Source organism: Dipodomys merriami, unplaced genomic scaffold (genome assembly GCF_024711535.1).
Source record: "Dipodomys merriami isolate MVZ:Mamm:240054 unplaced genomic scaffold, mDipMer1.0.p SCAF_411, whole genome shotgun sequence".
Taxonomy (NCBI): Eukaryota; Metazoa; Chordata; class Mammalia; order Rodentia; family Heteromyidae; genus Dipodomys; species Dipodomys merriami.
The window spans coordinates 353,011-372,620 of NW_027205727.1; the positions used below are offsets into that span (position 1 = coordinate 353,011).

Consider the following 19,610-nt stretch of genomic DNA (forward strand, 5'->3'; position numbering starts at 1 on the left):
CAAATACTTTTCTGCTGCCCCTTCTTGCTCCTTCTCCTCCTGTCGGAGTCCTCAGAGGCGGCAGGGGGGAACATTTGCACTTTTCCCCGCTTTTTTTCCCCAGATGGGGCAAATTGAGGATGAAAATGTGTCCACTCAATTGAGTCAGAATTAGAACCCAGGGCCATTGGTGCCCCAGTCTGGGACTCTTATTTGAAATTTCCATGTTTTACAGTCAGTCCTCCTTTCTGTTGCCCTCTCTCCTCCCCTGACCTCCCAATATTCTCTTTCTGGGGAGAACCCTGTGTCCCAGGGTGTGATGCCTTCTGTAGGACTGGTTCCCCCCTCATCTCTGCTCTCCTTCCTCATCCCCCCCCCACCTCACCTGATCCTGTTGTTTCTGCTCAGGTCAGTCCCTTTTTCATTTTACCATTTGCACAGGGGCACCTGGGCCTCCCTGCTCCCCTCTCCCTATTTGGCTTTCCCCATTCCTATTTTTTTCTCAGATCCTGTGGATTCCTTGGGGAGTGAGTGCAGAGATCCTCTTGGAGCTTCAGGTGCCTTGGATAGGGTGAAAGGTGAGTTTCTGGTTCTTGAGGAACTTGCCACCTTTAACTCTCCAGGAGTATGGAGGTGTCCTGGTGGAAGGATCTCCCGAAATGTTCCAAAGCACAATTCCTTGAGGGTAGAATGCCACATGCCTTCCTCCTCTCCTCTGAATTGACGGGACTTGGTATTTTTTCCATTCCAAATTGTGATCATTTTTGTTATTGCCTTTTTGAAACTTAATCATGTACCTGTACCTGTGTACATGCATTAGGCTAAATTTGCATTTCTGTGTGTGTGTGTGTGTGTGGGTATGTGTGGGTGTTTGTGTGTGTTCATGTGTTCAGATCCTGGGACTTGAACTCAGGGCCTGGGTGCTGTCCTTTAGTGTTTTTCACTCATGGCCCGTGCTCTGCCGCCTGATCCACAGCTCCCCTTCTGGCTTTTAGGTGGTTCATTGGAGATAAGTGGTACAGATTTCACTGGCTTAGAACAAGGATTCTCATATTTCAGCCTCCTGAGTAGCTAGGATGGCATGTGTGAACCATTGGCACCTGGCTTTGACTGCTCCCTCACATCATTCCAACTCCCTTATCTCCTAGCAAGTCTATGGATACTTAAATTGCTTCCTATAGTAGGGCATTTCAGATTTGCTTATGGGATTTTTCCTGGTCCCATAAGAAGTGGGTAATTTGTATATCAGGATCTGACTTGACTGACTGTTGGCTGGCCTCAAAGGAAGAGGCTGAATTTTTTTTGTTGGGTGGGGGGTCCTGTCATGGGGCCTGAACTCTGGGCCTGGGTGCTGTCCCTCAGCTCTTCAGCTCGAGGCTAGCACTCTACTACATGATCCACAGCACCACTTCGAGCTTTGTTCTTTTTGCTTATGTGGTGCTGAGGAATGGAACCCAGGGCCTCATGCATGCAAGACAAGTACTCTACCACTGAGCCACCTTTCCAGCCCAAGAGGCTGAATTTTTGAGGTTAATGCTTTTCCTTTCTCCTCAGTCTCTGGCTGGTCTCTGGCCATTCTGGTGTGTTGAGTACAGAGGGCTTTGTCCTAGGGCTAATCAAATGGAGATTAGCAAATTCTCTACTTAATACCTTGAGGTTAACTTGGCAGCTAAAAGTACGTCATGTAGCAGTTAATTGCTCTTGTCAGTGTTTGAATTTTGTGAGTGAGTTGTGTGTCTTCTGTATGCATATGCTGGACCCTCTGCATTTCATACATGTTGTCAGAGTCAGAAAGACAAAGACTGAAATGAAACTGTTGCTTCCTAACAACCACAATGGAACTGGGAATGGAGGGAGCCTCTGTAGCAAGTACAGTGGAGTGGGGAAAGGAGGTGAGCCACAGATAACCTAGCCCGGATCTCTCTTTGAGACCTCTCCTCTTTCCCAACTTCATATGGAAACTGAAGGAAAGCTGCTAACCAGGGCTGCTAACACTAGCCCAGGGCCTGCAGGCAGGGTTAAACTCTCCTCAGCAGGGATGATTAGCAGGTCTGGCCTTATCCTGGAGGAATGGAGCTGGCAGAGGGGAGGTTCAGGAGCCTCTAGAGAAGCTCACCCCCACTTCAGGGTGATGGGTCCTAGGTATGAGCCTAGCTCCAGGGTCTCTCAGTGGGCCCTGGCCTTATGGATTACCAGAGTGCTAGTTAATAAAGGAATATAATTAGTTAGCTGGGCACCAGTAGCTCATGCCTGTAATCCTAGCTACACAGGAGGCTGAGAGCTGAGCTCATGATTCAAAAACAGCCTTGGCAGAAAATTCTGAAACTTTGCTCTCCAATTAACTACCAAAAAGCCACAAAGTGGATCTATGGCTCAAGTGATAGGAGCACAAAAGCTCAGGGACAGGATCCAGGCCCTGAGTTTAAGCCCTAGGACCAGTCTCCAGAATAAAACAAAACTGAAACACAAAGTTACTCTTGTTGACTTTAAGAGTACTGTGCTATGGCTGGCAATTCTAGGTGCTAGTAGGACTCTCATTCCAGAAACCTGTAAGGAAACTAGGGTTCTGTGTGGCTTGAACTTGTCTAAGAGCTAGATTACCATTGGTCTTCCTGGAATTGTGCACAAGGCTATCTAATTATTGGGCATGTACAGCCTTTTTATTTAATTTTCATTCTCTTGGAAGTGAGCTGTGGCTAAAGTGGTAGAGCATCAGCCTAGAGAGAAAATGTTATGAGATAGCACACAGACCCAGACTTCAAGCACCAGCACTGGCACAAATAAATGCTCTCTCTTTTCCACCTATATGAGCCATGGAGAGACTGGTGTTGGAGTGAATGCAGTTGTGCTCTTTTGCTTACTAACTGGTGGGTCTTTCTGTACTTTATAGTGCCGGCTGTGGCTTGAAATCATGGCCTGGGTACTATAAACTGAGCTTTTTTGCTCAGTTTTACCACTTGAGCTACAGCTCTAATTCTAGGTTTTTAGGTGGCTCATTGGACATAAGAGTCTCATGAACTTTCCTGCCCAGACTGGTTTGAACCATGATTTTCAGATCTTGGCCTCTCCTGAATAGCTAGGATAACAGATGTGGGCCACCAGCACTTGGCTTAGCTGGCTAAAATGCAAACCACCTGGAGGCAGCCCCAGAGACTTGGATTTAGTTAGTCAGGTTGGGGCTGGCATTGTGCTCTGTGTCTGTGTGTCTGTATGTACTTGTGCAGTTGCCTAAACACAGGACCTCATATTCTATTTTGTTGTTGTTGATGCTGGGGCTTGAACTCAGGGCTAGGGACATATCCATGAGAGTCTTTTTCTCAAGGCTACCACTGAGCCACAGCTCTATTTCCAGCTTTTTCTGAGTAATTTACTGAAGATAGAATTTCATGGAGTTTTGTGCCCAGGCTGGCTTCGAACTGTGATCCCCAGCATCCTGAATAGCAGCAGCAAGGATTACATGTATGAGCCAACAGCACCCAGCTCATATTTGTAAAGAAGGATGAGGTAGTGATTATCTTAAAGCTTGCCTCTGGGCATGGCATAAATAGGTTTTGTGTACTACTTGTTGTTGTTATTGTTGTTATCATGTCAGAGGTGGGGATGGAACTCAGGACCTTGTACTTGTCAGGACAGGCTTCTCCAAGAGCTAAATCCCCAGCCCCACCTCATATTTTTTATTGTTTTTTTCCCCCTCACAATTGGTGCTCTACCAGATGCGCCCCATCTCTATTTCTGTTTTATGTTTTTGATTTTTTTTCTTGTTAATTGGAGGTAAGAGTGTCAGACTTGCCTGCCCAGGCTGGCTTTGAACTGCAATCCTCTCCTCTCAACCTCAGAAAGTAGAATGGTGAGTTTCCAGAGGCTGGGAAAAGGCATGGATGGGTGCTGCTAATTAATAGGTACCCAATTTCAGTTTGGGATACTGAGAAAGTTCTAGAAGTTGATATCAGTGAGGTTGCTTGAAATGTGATTGTACTTAAAGCCACTGAAGTGTATACGTATACTTGGTTCGTATAGCATGTTTTATGCTATACTTATTTTCACACAATGAGAGAATAATTAACATTGCAGCCAGAGAGGGGCTGGACAAGAAAGGTTGGCAGGAGGTGTAAAGTTCACTCATTCAATTTCTCATCACCAAATATCTGTTGTTGGACCATTTGTGCTGGGCCTGTGCCAAGTTGGAACAAAGGCAGTGTGGGTGGTTGCTTGGAACTGGTCCTCTATTACTTGAGCCACACTTACACTTCTGGCTTTTTGCAGGTTAATTGGAGATTAATCTCTCAGATTTAGCTGCCATGGCTGGCTTTGAACTTAATATGCTATCTTAAACTCATGAGTGGAACCTGCTCTTTTTCGTGTGTGTGTATCAGTTGTGGGGCTTGAACTCTGGACTTGGGCGCTGTCCTTGTGATCTTCAGCTTAAGGCGAGCGCTCTACCAGCTTGAGCCACAGCACCACTTCTGGTTTTCTAGTGGTTTATTGGAGATAAGAGTCTCATGAACTTTCCTTCCCCGGGCTGGCTTTGAACCGTGATCCTCAGATCTCAGCCTCCTGAGTAGCTAGGATTACAGGCGTGAGCCACCAGCTCCCGGCCTGCTCTTTGTGTTGTTGTTGTTGTTTTTGGTTATCAGGCTTAAACTCAGTGGATGGGCACTGAACCTGAGCCCTTCTGCTTAAGGCTAGTTCTCTACCACTTCGAACCACTGTACTACTTTTGGTTTTCTGGTGATTAATTAGAGATGAGAGTCTCACAGACTTTGCTGCTCTTTAGCCTTGAACTTCAATCCTCTGATCTCAGCCTCCTGAGTAGTTAGGATTACAGGCAGGAGCCCCTGCACCTTGCTGGAGACCTGCTCTTCTATGAGGGAAGGGACTCTGATTATCTCCATTTTACAGATGTAGAAACAGTGACAAAAAAAATAAAATGGCTTGTCTATGATGTCACAAGTTAGTAAATGCCAGAGCTGGGGCTGTTATCTTTTAGCAAAGCTCACCCTCAAATAATACTCCATTTGTGTGTGGCCTTTGTCATCCCATCATATTCCTGTACCAAGGAATCAACAACACCCACAGGTGTGATTAAGAACATGGCTCTGTCTGGTGAGGAGAGTGCCTGGATTTGAGTCTCATGTTCACTACTGAATTTGGATTGAGACGTTTGTATGGCCAAGATTCAAGTTTTGTGATCTTGTCTCTGGCCAATCATTTGTTCTGTGTTCCAGTGGCCAGGTCTGTACGACTAGGATAATTTATTACCAAGTTCACCTATTAAAGTCAGCTTTATAGTTCATTTGAGTGAAGATGGCAACCTTGGGCTGAGTGTCTCATTCAGTGGTATTCTGTACATTTTTAGCATGGTGAGAAGGAGGAGGGAGGTGAGGGGAGAGGAAGAAGAACCAAGAGGAAGAGGTAGAGGTAGAGGTGGACGTTGGCCAGGTTCAATGTCTGGAGCCAGTAATCCTAGTTATTCAGGCGGCTAACATATGAAGATGATAGTTCAAACCAGCCAGTACAGGAAAGTCTGTAAGATTTTTTTTTTTTTTTTGGTCGGTCGTGGGGCTTGAACTCTGGGCTTGGGCGCTGTCCCTGCACTCTTCAGCTCCAGGCTGAGTGCTCTACTGCTTCAGACACAGCGGCACTTCCAGTTTTCTAGTGGTTTATTGGAGATAAGAGTCTCAAGGACTTTTCTACCTGGGCTGGCTTTGAACCACGATCTTCAGATCTCAGCCTCCTGAGTAGCTAGAATCACAGGTGGGAGCCACCGGCACCCACCAAGATTTTTATCTCAAACTACTCAAAGACTGGAAGTGGAACTGTGGCTCAAGTGGTAAAGCACTAGCCTTTTATTGTGGGGGGGAGGGGTCTGGTCCTGGGGCTTGGGCGCTGTCCCTCAGCTCTTCAGCTCAAGGCTAGCACTCTACCACTTGGTTCCCAGCGCCACTTCTGGCTTTTTTCTTTTTTGCTTATGTGGTGCTGAGGAATCGAACCCAGGGCCTCAAGCATGCAAGGCAAGTGCTGTACCACTGAACAACCTTCCCAGCCCCAAAGAACTAGCCTTGATTGAACACAAAGAGGCTCACGGACAGTGCTCAGGCTCTGAGTTCAAGCCTCAAGACTAGCGAAAAAATAAAACAAGAGACAGAAGTAGAAAAGACAGGGTTTTGTGTTAGCAATATAGTTTGTTGTTGCTGTGACAAAATACTTGACAGAAATAACCTAAGGGAAAAAGGATTTATTTTGCTTCATGTCACAGATTTCAGGCAATCTTGGCAAAGCAGAACAACTCATGGTAGCCAGGGAGTTAGGGGAGGGGGTAAGAGTGGGAAAGAGAATGCCTGCATTGCAGTATTCTCTCCCCCACCCCACTTTAATTTCATATGGAAAGCCTGCCTATGGAATGGTGCGACCTATATGCAGGAGAGATTCAGTTAATCTGATATCCAGCCCAACCCCCCCACCCCCCACACACAAAGGTGTGTTTTACTCATCAGCCTGATGCATCTAAACCAATTGATCTCAATTAAGTTCATCCTCAAGATTTAACCATCACAGATGTCAGCTTCATTTGCCTCCAGATTTACCTTACTTGTTCTCTCACAACTCACCTATAATTTGTCATTGTTGGGTTTTGTTTTGTTTTATTTGTTATGTGGCTTGAACTCTGGGCCTAAGCTCTGTGCCTGAGCTCTTCAGCTTAAGGCTAGCACTCTACCACCGGAGCCACAGTGCCACTTCGAGTTTTCTGAGTGGTTTATTGGAGATAGGAGTCTCACAGACTTTCCTGCCTGGGCTGGCTTTGAACTATGATCCTCAGATCTCAGCCTCCTGAGTAGCTAGGATTACAGGCATGAGCCACAAGCACCCAGCTTCATTGTTGGGTTTTTTTAAGCACTCTTAAACTACTGTGTGTGTGTGTGTGTGTATATGTATGCACCTGCATGCATGTGTACACATGCTGATACTGTGGCTGGAACTCAGCCTCTGTGAGTGAGTTCTTCCTTACCTTTTGTATTCAAGATAAGGCTGATGCTACCACTTGAGCCATGTCTCCATGTCATTTTTTTTAGGCCAGGTTCAAGTGGTTCACACTCTAATCCTAGCTATTCAAAAGGCTTGATATCTGATGTTGAGGTTCAAAGCCAGCCAGAGCAGGGCTTTTATCTCCAATTAGCAATCTACTGTGATTTAAAGTGGTAGACCACCTGCCACCTGTATTTTACCCTGCCAAATATCTAGCACAGTCCTACCTCTTTCTGCTTATCTCTATAATCGCATGGATATCTGTAAGTATTCTAGCTAGCTTTTGTCCATCATTTTTTCCATGGGTCTAGTTTTTTTTAATTGCTACAGAATTAAATTTAGCAAAACCATAACTTATAATTTGTTGTAGAACTAGAAATTTGTAACTTGAAAAAGCAATATTCTCCTCTTGAGAAATTCACTTTCACCCTCCATAACAGTGAGAAAACACAGACTCTCCACAATATCCACACTAGTGTTTTATTACTCAGAAGAACAATAGCATGGTCTACAAGTGAAAAATTTACAACAGACTCATCAGTAGTAAATAGAAAACAGCATGTAGTAAAATCATTTTGGCATTACTCATCCAAACCCAAATGCTTAAGAATCATGTCTTCATTTTTCCACCAAAGAAACTAGAAATGGAACTGTGATTCTAGTGCTAGAATTTAGCCTTGAGAAAAAGTAGTTAAGGAACGTGGCTAGGCTTTGAGTTCAATCTACAAGACTAGTACCCACACACAAAGAAAATGTATTCTTTCAGGTTTTCTGAATGTTTCATGAACTTGGGGATGAAAGATGATGAGACAGATTTTATTCTTGTGCACATTTTGTAATAAACAAGGAGTATTATCTTCCACCAGACCTTCCATTAAAAAAATGAATTGGAATAGTAATAGTGTTATAATGCATACATAGACCACACATATAGTGGAAGACTTTTGGGGAGCAGTGGAGAAATTGATGCTCTCATGTCCTTGGAATAAAGCATGATAGTCCTTCCCCATCTATCACTACCAAACCACTATGGATGATTTGAGTTCAATCTCAAAGGTCCAGAGCTCCTATTTCTGAAAAGTGTTTATTAAATTTCTTGACCATCCATTTCTCAATATAAAAGACACAAGTCAACAATTTCACTATCTTAATTCTTTGTCAAGCCTGGAAATCCAACCCCTGAATAACATGAAGGGGAATCATCCCTACTCTACACAATGAGAGGATGAGAAATGTTGGTTCAGTGAGTGGTTTTCCCTTACACCTAGCTTAATTCTGCAATGAAGGATTTCTCTATAATTTACAGAGGTTTCTGCCAAAGGTTTCCCTATGTTGGGTTTCATTTTTTGTGCGAGTGCTCTAATGCTGGCTGAAGGTTCATTTCTGCTTGAAAGATGTCCTCTAATGTTCACTCGACATTCTGTCTTGTCTCTAGGTCTCTGAAATATGTAGAGAAACCTGTGAAACTTCTGGCTAAATATTTGTCTACATTTATTATACTCACATTTTCTCTCCTTATTATGTTCTTGGATGTACTGAGGACTGACTTCTATTAAAAATTGCATATTTGTTAGACCTGTTAATTTTCTTTTCTCCTATGTGATTCAGTTCTCTGCTGAACACTGTGCTATGCTGTCGAAGTGGTATTTTCTACATTGGTATTATTCATACCTTGTCTTTCTTGTCTGTGCTCTATAAACACTCATCCATGCATGATTACTAAGTGAAGGACTTTTTTGATACTTGTTTCATTCATAATGTTTTTCTCCTGTGTGTTTTCGGATGAAAATTTAACTATGACTTCTCAAAAACTTTCCAAATTTTTTTTATTCATAAGATTTTTCTCTTGTGTGCATTCAATTTGGAACCATGAGGCATGCCTTCTGGCTAAAAGGCTCCACATTTGCTACATTCACAAGGCTTCTATCAGGTTTTGGTTCTATCATGCAAACTTATTTTTCATACAGGTGAGACTTTCCATAGATATCACATTCCTAAGATTTCTCATGTGTGTGGATTCTCTTATGCTTCCTGAGGGATGAACTGCAGATGAAGGACTTTCCACATTTGTTACATTCATAAGGTTTTTCTCCTGTATGTGTTCTCTGATGAACAGTAAGGTGTGACTTACAGGTGAAAGACTTTTCACACACATTACATTCATAAGGTTTCTCCCCTGTATGTTTTCTCTGATGGACAGTAAGGTGTGATTTTAATCTGAAATACTTTCCACATCTGTTACATTCATAAGGTTTCTCTCCCGTGTGTGTTCTCTGATGAACACTAAGGTGTGACTTTTGGGTGAAAGACTTTTCACACACATTACATTCATAAGGTTTCTCCCCTGTATGTTTTCTCTGATGGACAGTAAGGTGTGATTTTAATATGAAATACTTTCCACATCTGTTACATTCATAAGGTTTCTCACCCGTGTGTGTTCTCTGATGAACAGTAAGTTCTGACTGACGGGTGAAAGACTTTTCACACACATTACATTCATAAGGTTTCTCTCCTGTGTGTGTTCTCTGATGGACAGTAAGGTGTGATTTTAATCTGAAATACTTTCCACATTTGTTACATTCATAAGGTTTCTCTCCTGTGTGTGTTCTCTGATGAACAGTAAGGTCAGACTTAACGGTGAAAGACTTTTCACATACATTACATTCATAAGGTTTCTCTCCTGTGTGTGTTCTCTGATGGACAATAAGGTGAAACTTCTGTCTGAAATACTTTCCACATTTGTTACATTCATAAGGTTTCTCTCCTGCGTGTGTTCTCTGATGAACAGTAAGGTGTGACTTATGGGTGAAAGACTTTTCACACACATTACATTCATAAGGTTTCTCTCCTGTATGAGTTCTCTGATGAACAGTAAGGTCAGATTTACCGGTGAAAGACTTTTCACACACCTTACATTCATAAGGTTTCTCTCCTGTGTGTGTTCTCTGATGGACAATAAGGTGAAACTTCTGTCTGAAATACTTTCCACATTTGTTACATTCATAACGTTTCTCTTCGGTGTGTGTTCTCTGATGAACAGTAAGGTCTGACTTCTGGGTGAAAGACTTTTCACACACATTACATTCATAAGGTTTCTCTCCTGTATGAGTTCTCTGAGGAACAGTAAAGTCTGACTTCTGTCTGAAATACTTTCCACATTTGTCCCATTCATAAGATTTCTCTCCTGTGTGTATTCTCTGATGCAAAGTGATGTATGACTTCATTCTAAATGATTTTCCACATTTGTTGCATTCCTCAAACTTTTGTTCTTTGTCAGTTCTCTGATGCCTTCTGAGACCTGACTTTTGGGTGGAAAATTTCCTACATTCTTCGTATTCATAGGGTTTCTCTTCTGGTGTTGTTTTAGGTTGATCAGAACTTAGTTCTGAATTCTTAGAGATAGATTTTGTACATTGCTTATACTCATCAGGATTCTCTGGATATTTCCTCTCAGGTTTTGTAAGGTGTAAATCCTTACTGAATGATTTCTCACATTCACTACTTGTATAAGGATTCTCTCCTGTGTCTCTTTTCTGATGCATAGTGACTGGAAACCTCCCTCCCTGACAAAGTTCTTGGGCAAGAAGAGCAGACTTATCATATTCTTCTCTATATTCGTTATGGTTAGAGGCGGGATCTCTGATGCAAACCCAATTATGTGGAAAGAATATCATCTCTGAATTTAATACCTTCTCTCCTCCATATTCAAAATTGGACCATCATCATTTTGACTAAAAGCCTCTGAGTATCGAAGCGATTGTTTAACTACAGGAGAAACACCAGGCATATATGCAGCCGGCATCTTACCAGGCTCACTGTAGTGGAGCATGTTCTGACACCGAATGAACTCGTCCGTCGTCATCCTTAAGGAGTTCTCATCATTCCTATTCAGATCTGGCTTCTGTTTTGAGGTCAAGTTAGAAGTTGTCACTAATCTCACTCTTTGCTCTATTGTGTTAATATTTGTGACAGCTACGTCACGCAGACATTCATCTGGACCTTCCTGGTAAGTCTTAATCACATGCTCCATTTTTTGAATATCTAAAATGAGTCATATAAAGAAGAAAAAAAACATAAATAAGATCCAAATACTCCTTAAAATAAAGGTAAAGACATTTTCCCCATCTTAACTGTTACAAATTTTGAAATATTAATATAGGAAATGATTTATGAGAAATAAATTTCTTTTACCACAATGTATTGATTAAGAAAGTAATACTCTTCTTTACACCGTTTTTTTGTCATGGGGCATGAACTCCAGGCCTGGTGTTGTCCTTCAGCTCTTCAGCTCAATGCTAGCTCTGTATCATTTGAGCCACAGCACGACTCCCAGTTTTATCTGCTTATATGGTGCTGAAGAATCGAACCCAGAGCCTTATGCATGCAAGGCAAGCACACTACCACTGAGCTACTATAATCAAGAACTCTAATAACAACAGATGCTGGAGGGGATATGGACAGAAGGGAACACTACTGCATTGTTGTTGGGAGTGTAAACTTGTACAACCACTTTGGAAAACAGAATGGAGGCTCCTTAACAGACTCCACATAGAGCTCCCTTATGACTCAGCAATCCCATTTCTGGGCATTTACCAAAATGATCACAAACAAGACCATACTAAGGGTACCAGCACAACTATGTTTATTGCAGCATTGTTTACCATAGGTAAGATAAGGAACAAACACAAATGCCCCTCAGTAGATGAATGGCTCAAGAAAATGTGGTATATATACGCAATGGAATTCCATGCATTCATCGAAAAGAATGATGTGGCTCCATTTGTTAGGAAAAGGAAAGACTTGGAAAAATTATATTGAGTGAAGTATGCCAAGCCCAAAGAAACAGGTCCCATGGTTCCGCTTATTTGCAATAACTAGTATATATCTGAGACAAGCAGAAACAGTCAATAAATTGATGTTAGGCAAAATGAACCCCAAGATAAGGACTCATATGTTTTTATTTATTGATATTGTATCTAACATATATATATATATATATGATATTTCTTTATTGCTTTATATGTCCCTCCCCTATGGTATAACCCCTGTTTTTACTGTGTTTGATGTAGGTATAATTTGTGGAGGGAAGGTGGACCCATTGCAACAATGAGATGTACAAGATGTTATGTCAAAAAATGAACTTCCCAACTTTGGCTGGGGCGGGGGGCTGGAGGGGAATGATGGGAGGGGATGGTAATGGAAAACAAAGGAGGAGGCAACAATGCTTGGTAAGAAATGTACTCATTACCTTGCCCATGTAATTGTAACCCCTCTGTAAATTGTTTTCACAACAACAAAAAAGAGTAACACTGACAGTTTATGATGGAAAATGTTTTTCTGTATTTCAGGTTTTTCTTCTTTTTTATGTCAGAGGAATTATTTATACAAATTACTAAACTATTTACTGCTAGCTTTTTAACCTGTGTAATTTAATATGTAGCATTCTTCATTTTTTCCCAAAAATTGTTTTGTTTGATCTTAGGGGAATAGATGCTTTGTATTGTTTTACTTTCTTAAAATAATTTATATATTGTGCTACTTTACTTCTCAAACATTAGGAGAACAGTATTTTCTAACTTTGGAGATTGTACCTTTTTTATACAAACCTTTGCTTACACCTGAGAATAAAGTTTTATAACCACATTTCTTCAGTTATAAGTTCTCACTGTGAATCAAGTATCTTTAGAAATTTTAAAATTTGTTTCCCTCCACCTAAGACAGAATCTCATCTGACTTTTAAACCCTCAGACTCATGAACTAAAGCCACATCAGATCACGACCTAGTTAATCATTCTCTCTAGACTGAAAGCTTGGGTTCTGTATACTGGCCTCTACCCTCCTTATCCTTATCAGAGGATAGCAGCCTTGGCATAGTCATTTGCTATACCTGCCTAGTCCTAGTTTCAAAGAAAAGTAAATCTCACTTTTCACATTTCTAATTTTGTTTTTTCAAAATAATTTCCACCAAGAGAAATAATTGCTAACTTTACCTTTACTGCCCTACACAGTTCAGTGTGCATCTACATGCATTTTTGATTCACAAGTCTAACACAAAGATCACCTAGTTCTCTGCTACACATGGGACTCAAGGGAATTAGGAATATTATTGGTCAGTACATAGCAAGACGAATTTACCAATTTGGTTCTGGATCCATGATCACTATGCAAGATGCTTTAACTCACCTGAGAAATTCTTGTCTGAGGCTTCTCTCATATATGGCTCTTCATCTTGCTCCAGCTTGACAATCAATTGAGGTTTAGGACCAGTGTGCCCTGTTAATAAGAGTGAAGACTTATTGCTCATGCTGTGTCAAAATTGTTCTAAGATTTCAGATATCCTGTTAACAAGGTTGCTCCCAAATCTTCTTTCATTTCTCACTGTCTCCATGGTTGAATCTCCCCGAGGTTTGAATTAATTTTGCAGGTTGTGTGACTTGAATGCAATTCTTTTTCTCAAGGTTAGCATTCTATTAGTTTGAGTCCTAGGTCCACTTCCAGTGTAAGAGTGGTTATCTTGAGATAAGAGTCTCATGGAGACTTCACTGGCATTTTTTGCTTCAAACTGAAAGCCTCAGATTTCAGACTCCTAAGAATTACAGGCATGAACCACTGCATCTAGTACTAGGTTTGGATTATAAATACTCCCTCTAATCTAGTGATTTCCAGTTCTTACTTCCAATAATGATAAATAGGTATGTATGTATGTATGTATATATGTGTTTTCTAGATTGTATATCTACCCACAATAATCACTTCAAGTTTGGGAATACAGTCTTCTCTTTGGGGAAGACAGTTTGGAACTTTTGTCAAACTGCTGATTTGGATTCTTGAACAATGAAAATAAAATTGCCTCAGAATTTATATAATCTACCTGTATATAATCTACCTTCATTTGAAACAAATGACCCTTCCCTCAGACTGGAAACTTACATCCAAATAGCATTGAAAGTTCTATAAATATTCACATATCTACTAAAAACAAATCATTTTCCGCCTACCAGTGGTTCACACCTGTCATCCTAGTTACTCAGTAGGCTGAGATCTGAGGATTGCCATACAAAGGCAGCCCTAATAGGAAAGCTGTGAGATACTTATCTCCAATTTAACCACCAGAAACCTTGAAGAGGCACTGTTGCTCAAGTGATAGAGTGCTCACCTTGAACTGAAGAGCTGAGGCACTGTACCAATGCCCAGAGGTCAAGTCCCACTTAACTTTTCAAGTTAATGTGATATTTTTGGCTCACCTAAGGACACCAGCATGCTATAGGTTTCCAGCATCACATCTCTATACAGGGTCCTCTGAGAAATATCCAATTCCTGCCACTCCTCCCAGCTGAATTCCACAGCCACATCATCAAATGACACCAGCTTCTGTAAGGGCACATTCCATCAATCCCTGAGTCCTGAGAACACCAAAACTAGAATTTCATTCTTCTACATGTATGCTTTTGTATTACAGAATGTGGTTGGAACTTTCTCTGTTATTTATAAAATGAGAGAATATATAATCAAAGTAGAAATATTTGCCTCCATAGTAACTTGGTAATTACACATACAAAGTTTTTCTAATACATTAGAACCCATTTCTGGTTGCAGCAATGAAGACAAGAAAACAGTTCTAAGAAGCTAATAACCTAGCAAGACAACAATAAGTATAAGTAGGAGTCTGAAAGTGTGTGTTTAGCTTATTTTGGTAATATTTACTATATATCTGGGTAACAATGAAGTAAATAAATATGTTTTCGGCATTTTCATATTCTGCCTCACTGACAATACTATTTAGAGTTTCTATTAAATAGTGCTCTCATAAACAGTCACAACATGGCCATCACATCATATGCAATACATAACACATTAGTAGATCTATGAAAAGCACAGCATCCAGGTAAATGTTAAAAGGAGTAAATTATGCAAAAAATAGTAAACGAATGATTTGGCTCTCATAAGATTTGACTTAGTTCTCACAATAAAACATCCGATGTTAACTATTTTTGTTATTAAATTTCTAGATATAAAAGTATGGTCATAGATAGCCATTTGTTTCTTCATATGTAAAAATGAACTGCCAGCATGAACGTTTGTGAACACTGACTACTTCCTACCACACCAAATACTTACTTATTACCATAGAATGTTTCTTAATCAGCTTTGCATTTTAATAGGCCTTAATTGAAAGATGGATGTAAATGGATAGAGGCTTAAGGAATGCTCAAGATGATCCCCAAATATGTGAACTATGACCACCACAAGAAGGATAGAGAATAAAACTATGAATTGGGACATGATATAAAAAATATAGTAGTTTTAAGAATTAGAATAAAATACAGCACTAATTTGTTGTACAGTGTCTAAAAGGAATACAGTCATTCTTGACAATATCAGAGGTGAATGATGACTAACACACAAAAAGAAATATATCTATAAAGTGTTTAAAGAAAATAGACTTCAATACACAATCCATGGGGCAAAGGACCTCTTCTTACAATATAGATTGAAGGTATTCCTAGGGAAAGATAATGCATTATTAACACATCTTCATTTTAAGTGCTATAAAAATTATTCTGCGGGGCTGGGAAGGTGACTGGCTCAGCAGTAGAGCGCTTGCCTTGCATGCCTGAGGCCCAGGGTTCGATTCCTCAGCACCACATGAGCAAAAAAGAAAAAAGCCAGAAGTGGCGCTGTGGCTCAAGTGGTAGAGCCCTAGCCTTGAGCTGAAGAGCTGATGGATAGGGCCCAGAGCCAGAAATCAGGCCTGAAAACCGGACCGAAAAAAAAATTATTGTGCATGAAGAGAAAAATAAAAATTGCTAACATAGATCTACACAGAGGAGAAGATTATTAAAAAGGTAAATGTGTAGTTAAAGGAATGGTACATGTGTAGGTAAAAGAATGTATAGAAAACATTGTATGTAATTTCTCTTGTGAAAAGAAAACTTATAGTACCATATTCATAATTCATAAGGAATGCAAATTCAATATACAAACACATAGGTGTTTTAAAAACAAAGTTTGTGAATCCTGCATATGGATCAATTAATTTTGTACTTGCCTCGCAAATATGGGGGTCTGAGTTCAAAGAATTATTTCTACAAAAATTTAAAAGGAAAATAGAAAGGTTATACATAGGTTATAAATTCCATTCAATTCCATTGAAAAGTAACTATATTATGCTATATGCTACTACTATGATAATATTGTAAAGATTAATGTTCGTAGTAAAAACGCATCCAGCAAGTTAATTTCCTTTGTGTTCCTAACAAAGAATCTCACAGGGTAGAAAGTTCATTTCCTTGCAGTTCTACAGTATAACAATTTTCCTGCACATTTTACTTCTGCTGAAGCTCTATGCTTCAGCCTGAGAATGGCCTTTGTTCTTTACATGAAATGTCTGCTTATTTCTGTATGAAGAATATTAATAAGACTGTTTTTAAAAAATCTTGCAGTCCTTGCATATTTTGAGTTGCACAAATTCAATGGAACATAGAAACAAACCTTTGAAAAAGTAGGGCACCTGTATTAAGCATGCAGTCTTATTTTTATCCTATGAACAATGGAGTATAACAACTCTTTACATCAGATTTAATTTGTAATTGGTATCAGAGGTAATTCACAGTGTACAGGAGAATGCCTGCAGCTTATATGAGAGGTGATTTACAGTGAAGTTGAGGTGTGTGCAGGTTACATAGAAGCAAAATAAGAAAAAAATATCAGATGAGACAAACAGATATTAAATAGCAAGATATCCATCAAAATAAGACCATATTTATATTGTAAAATATAGTAAATATATAAGGCACTGTCTGACATGAACAGAAGACAGAAAACTTAATGAGCAATCCAAAGTCATGGACTAGAGAGAAATAAAAATTAAAAAAAATATACAAAGATACCATGAGCAAAAGTTAATGATGAAAAATACAAATAGTGATAATATGTAGGAAATAAGCATCAGCCCAAAATATATGACCACAGATATAGATCATTGATAATGACAGACAGATTATACATTATGATAGTAAAAATGTATGCTGAAAAGCAAAGGTACAAAGACATGTTTAAAAGACCATGCAGTTTTAATACTTTAATCTACCATTACTATTGTAGAACTAATACTCCTCTTACTAACTGATATAACAACCAGACAAAAAATCAGCACGAACACACACATGGATGCCATTATCTAAAACTTAAAAAAAAATACTATGGTGTTGCATTTATCAAGACACATATTCCAAGATTAATAGTAAATCGGAAGACAAATGGTGTAGAAAACAATATGAAAAATTAAAGTTATGTTATAAATACATGAAAATTAAAAGATATATTTATAGTATTCTATGAGTGAAATAAACACAGGGAAATTACAATGGATCTCAAAGAAATGTATTCCGTCATTGTGATTTATAGAATATTAAATATAGCCTCTTTCTTCACCTTTGAAATAAAAACACATAGTTTGGGGCTGGGAATATAGCTAAGTGTTAGAGTACTTGCCTGCCATGCATGAAGCTCTAGGTTCCATTCCTCAGCACTACATAAATAGAAAAATTAGGAAATGGCACTGTGGCTCAGGTGGTAGAGTTGTAGACTTGAGCAAATCAAGATCAGGAATGGTGCCCAGGACAGGCTCCAAATTCAAGCCCCAGGTTTGGCAATAAAGTTTAAATAGATATGGTGTATTCACAAGGATCTCTTCTGGAGAGTGGGGGAAAGCCAGAGAACTAGAAGGAAATGGGGTAAAAAGCGCATCTGTGGAGGTCATTAGGCACTGATGAAAGTAAGCTGTACAAATCATGAGTCAAGATGGCAGGGAAACATTGGGAGAGAGTGAGGGTATGGAAGACACAGCATGAAAGGAAATGTATTCAATACCTGGCCCAAGAAATGGTAGTCTCTCTATACATCACCACTATAACAATAGATCAATTAAATTTGAAACAATTTCTTCATGGAGTTGTGTGAGCATAAAGTTAGTGAAGAAAATGTAGCACAGTTAGAAAAACAGCTACAATTATTAGAAATAAAGTACATCACTTAATTGAAACATGAAATACTGGAGCTTAGGTTGAATATTAATTTTAAATATGCTGTTAACAATCATCTAACTTTATTGTAGTATCCAATTAATTATTAATGATAAATATTCAAGTAAGTAAAAACAAAACAAGTGCTTCTGGTTCAAGATGCTTATCCTACCCTAGCTATTAAGGAGGCTGGAAGCCAGAAAACTGGGTAGACAACTCAAATTAAGCAGCTAATCAACATATTGGAGGAGGTGTGGCTCAAGAGATAGTGCCAAAAAAGAAATTAACGCACAACTTAGGAACTGGAAAAACCTACCATGCTCCCGGAATGGGAAGATCAACATTGTGAAAATGACAATACTTCCAAAGGCTATCTACAAATTCAATGCGATACTTATCAATAGTCCGAGTTCTTCAATGAAATATTAAAAACAAGCCAGAAATGTATATGGAACAATAAAAGACCCCAGATAGCAAAAACGATCCATACCAGAAAGAACAATGCTGGTAGAATATCACTACCAAATTTCAAACTGTACTACAAAGCCATAGTAATCAAAACAGATTGGTAATTGAACAAGAACAAACTTGAGTACCAATGGAATAGGACTGAAGTCCCAGAAATGTACACACAGACCTATATCCACCTAAACTTTGAGAAGGGAGCTCAAAAATAGAATGGAGGAAAGACAACTTCGTCAGTAAATGGTGGTGGCAAAGTTGGTTCATTACCTGTAGAAAACTAAAGCTAGATCTGTATATATAACCCTGTACCAGAATCAATTCCAAAATGATCAAAAACGTCACATTCAAAGAAAACACCCTAAAAAACATTACAGAAAAGAATAGGAGAAACTCTAGTGGTACTTGGCACCAGCCAAAATTTTCTTAATAGAGACCCAGAAACACAACCAATCAAAGAAAGGTTGGACAAATGGGATTGCATGAAACCGCAGAGCTTCTGCATGGCAAAGGACATTGCTAACAAGATCAATACAAAACCCACAGATTGGCAGAAGATCTTCACTAGGCATAAAATGAACATGGGTCTCATATCTAAAATATACTTAGAACTCAAGAAATTAAATCCCCAACAACAAATCCTCAGAGAAACAACTGCCCAATAAATAAGTGGGCTAAAGACTTAACAAGAATCTAATCTGAAGAGGAAATAAGAATGGCCAAAAGACATATTTAAAAAAAGGCTCAACTTATAAATATGTTAGAAACAATTACAAGAAAGAAAATACATTTGAATCCTTAATGGGGTTCATTTTTGCCTAAAATCAACTTATCTGACCGTTTCTGCTTGTTTCAGACATATACAAGTATTGCAAATAAGGGAAACCATGGGACCTGCAATTACAAGAAAGAAAATACATTTGAATCCTTAATGGGGTTCATTTTTGCCTAAACTCAACTTATCTGACCGTTTCTGCTTGTTTCAGACATATACAAGTTATTGCAAATAAGGGAAACCATGGGACCTATGTTTCTTTGGGCCTTTCTTACTTCTCTTAGTATAATTTTTTCCAAGGCTTTCCATTTCCTAACAAATAGAGCAATTTCTTTCTAAAAAAAACC

At 39.4% G+C, this 19,610-nt stretch overlaps 1 protein-coding gene across 1 annotated transcript in view; it reads right to left on the reverse strand.

The window, feature by feature from the left end:
- LOC138807120 (zinc finger protein 850-like) overlaps positions 1-19,610 on the reverse strand; it is a 125,144-nt gene that overhangs the window by 30,799 nt on the left and 74,735 nt on the right. The window contains 1 exon segment of the mRNA XM_069992686.1: positions 9,047-10,283. Within this exon segment, the coding sequence (XP_069848787.1) occupies positions 9,047-10,283 (1,237 nt within the window).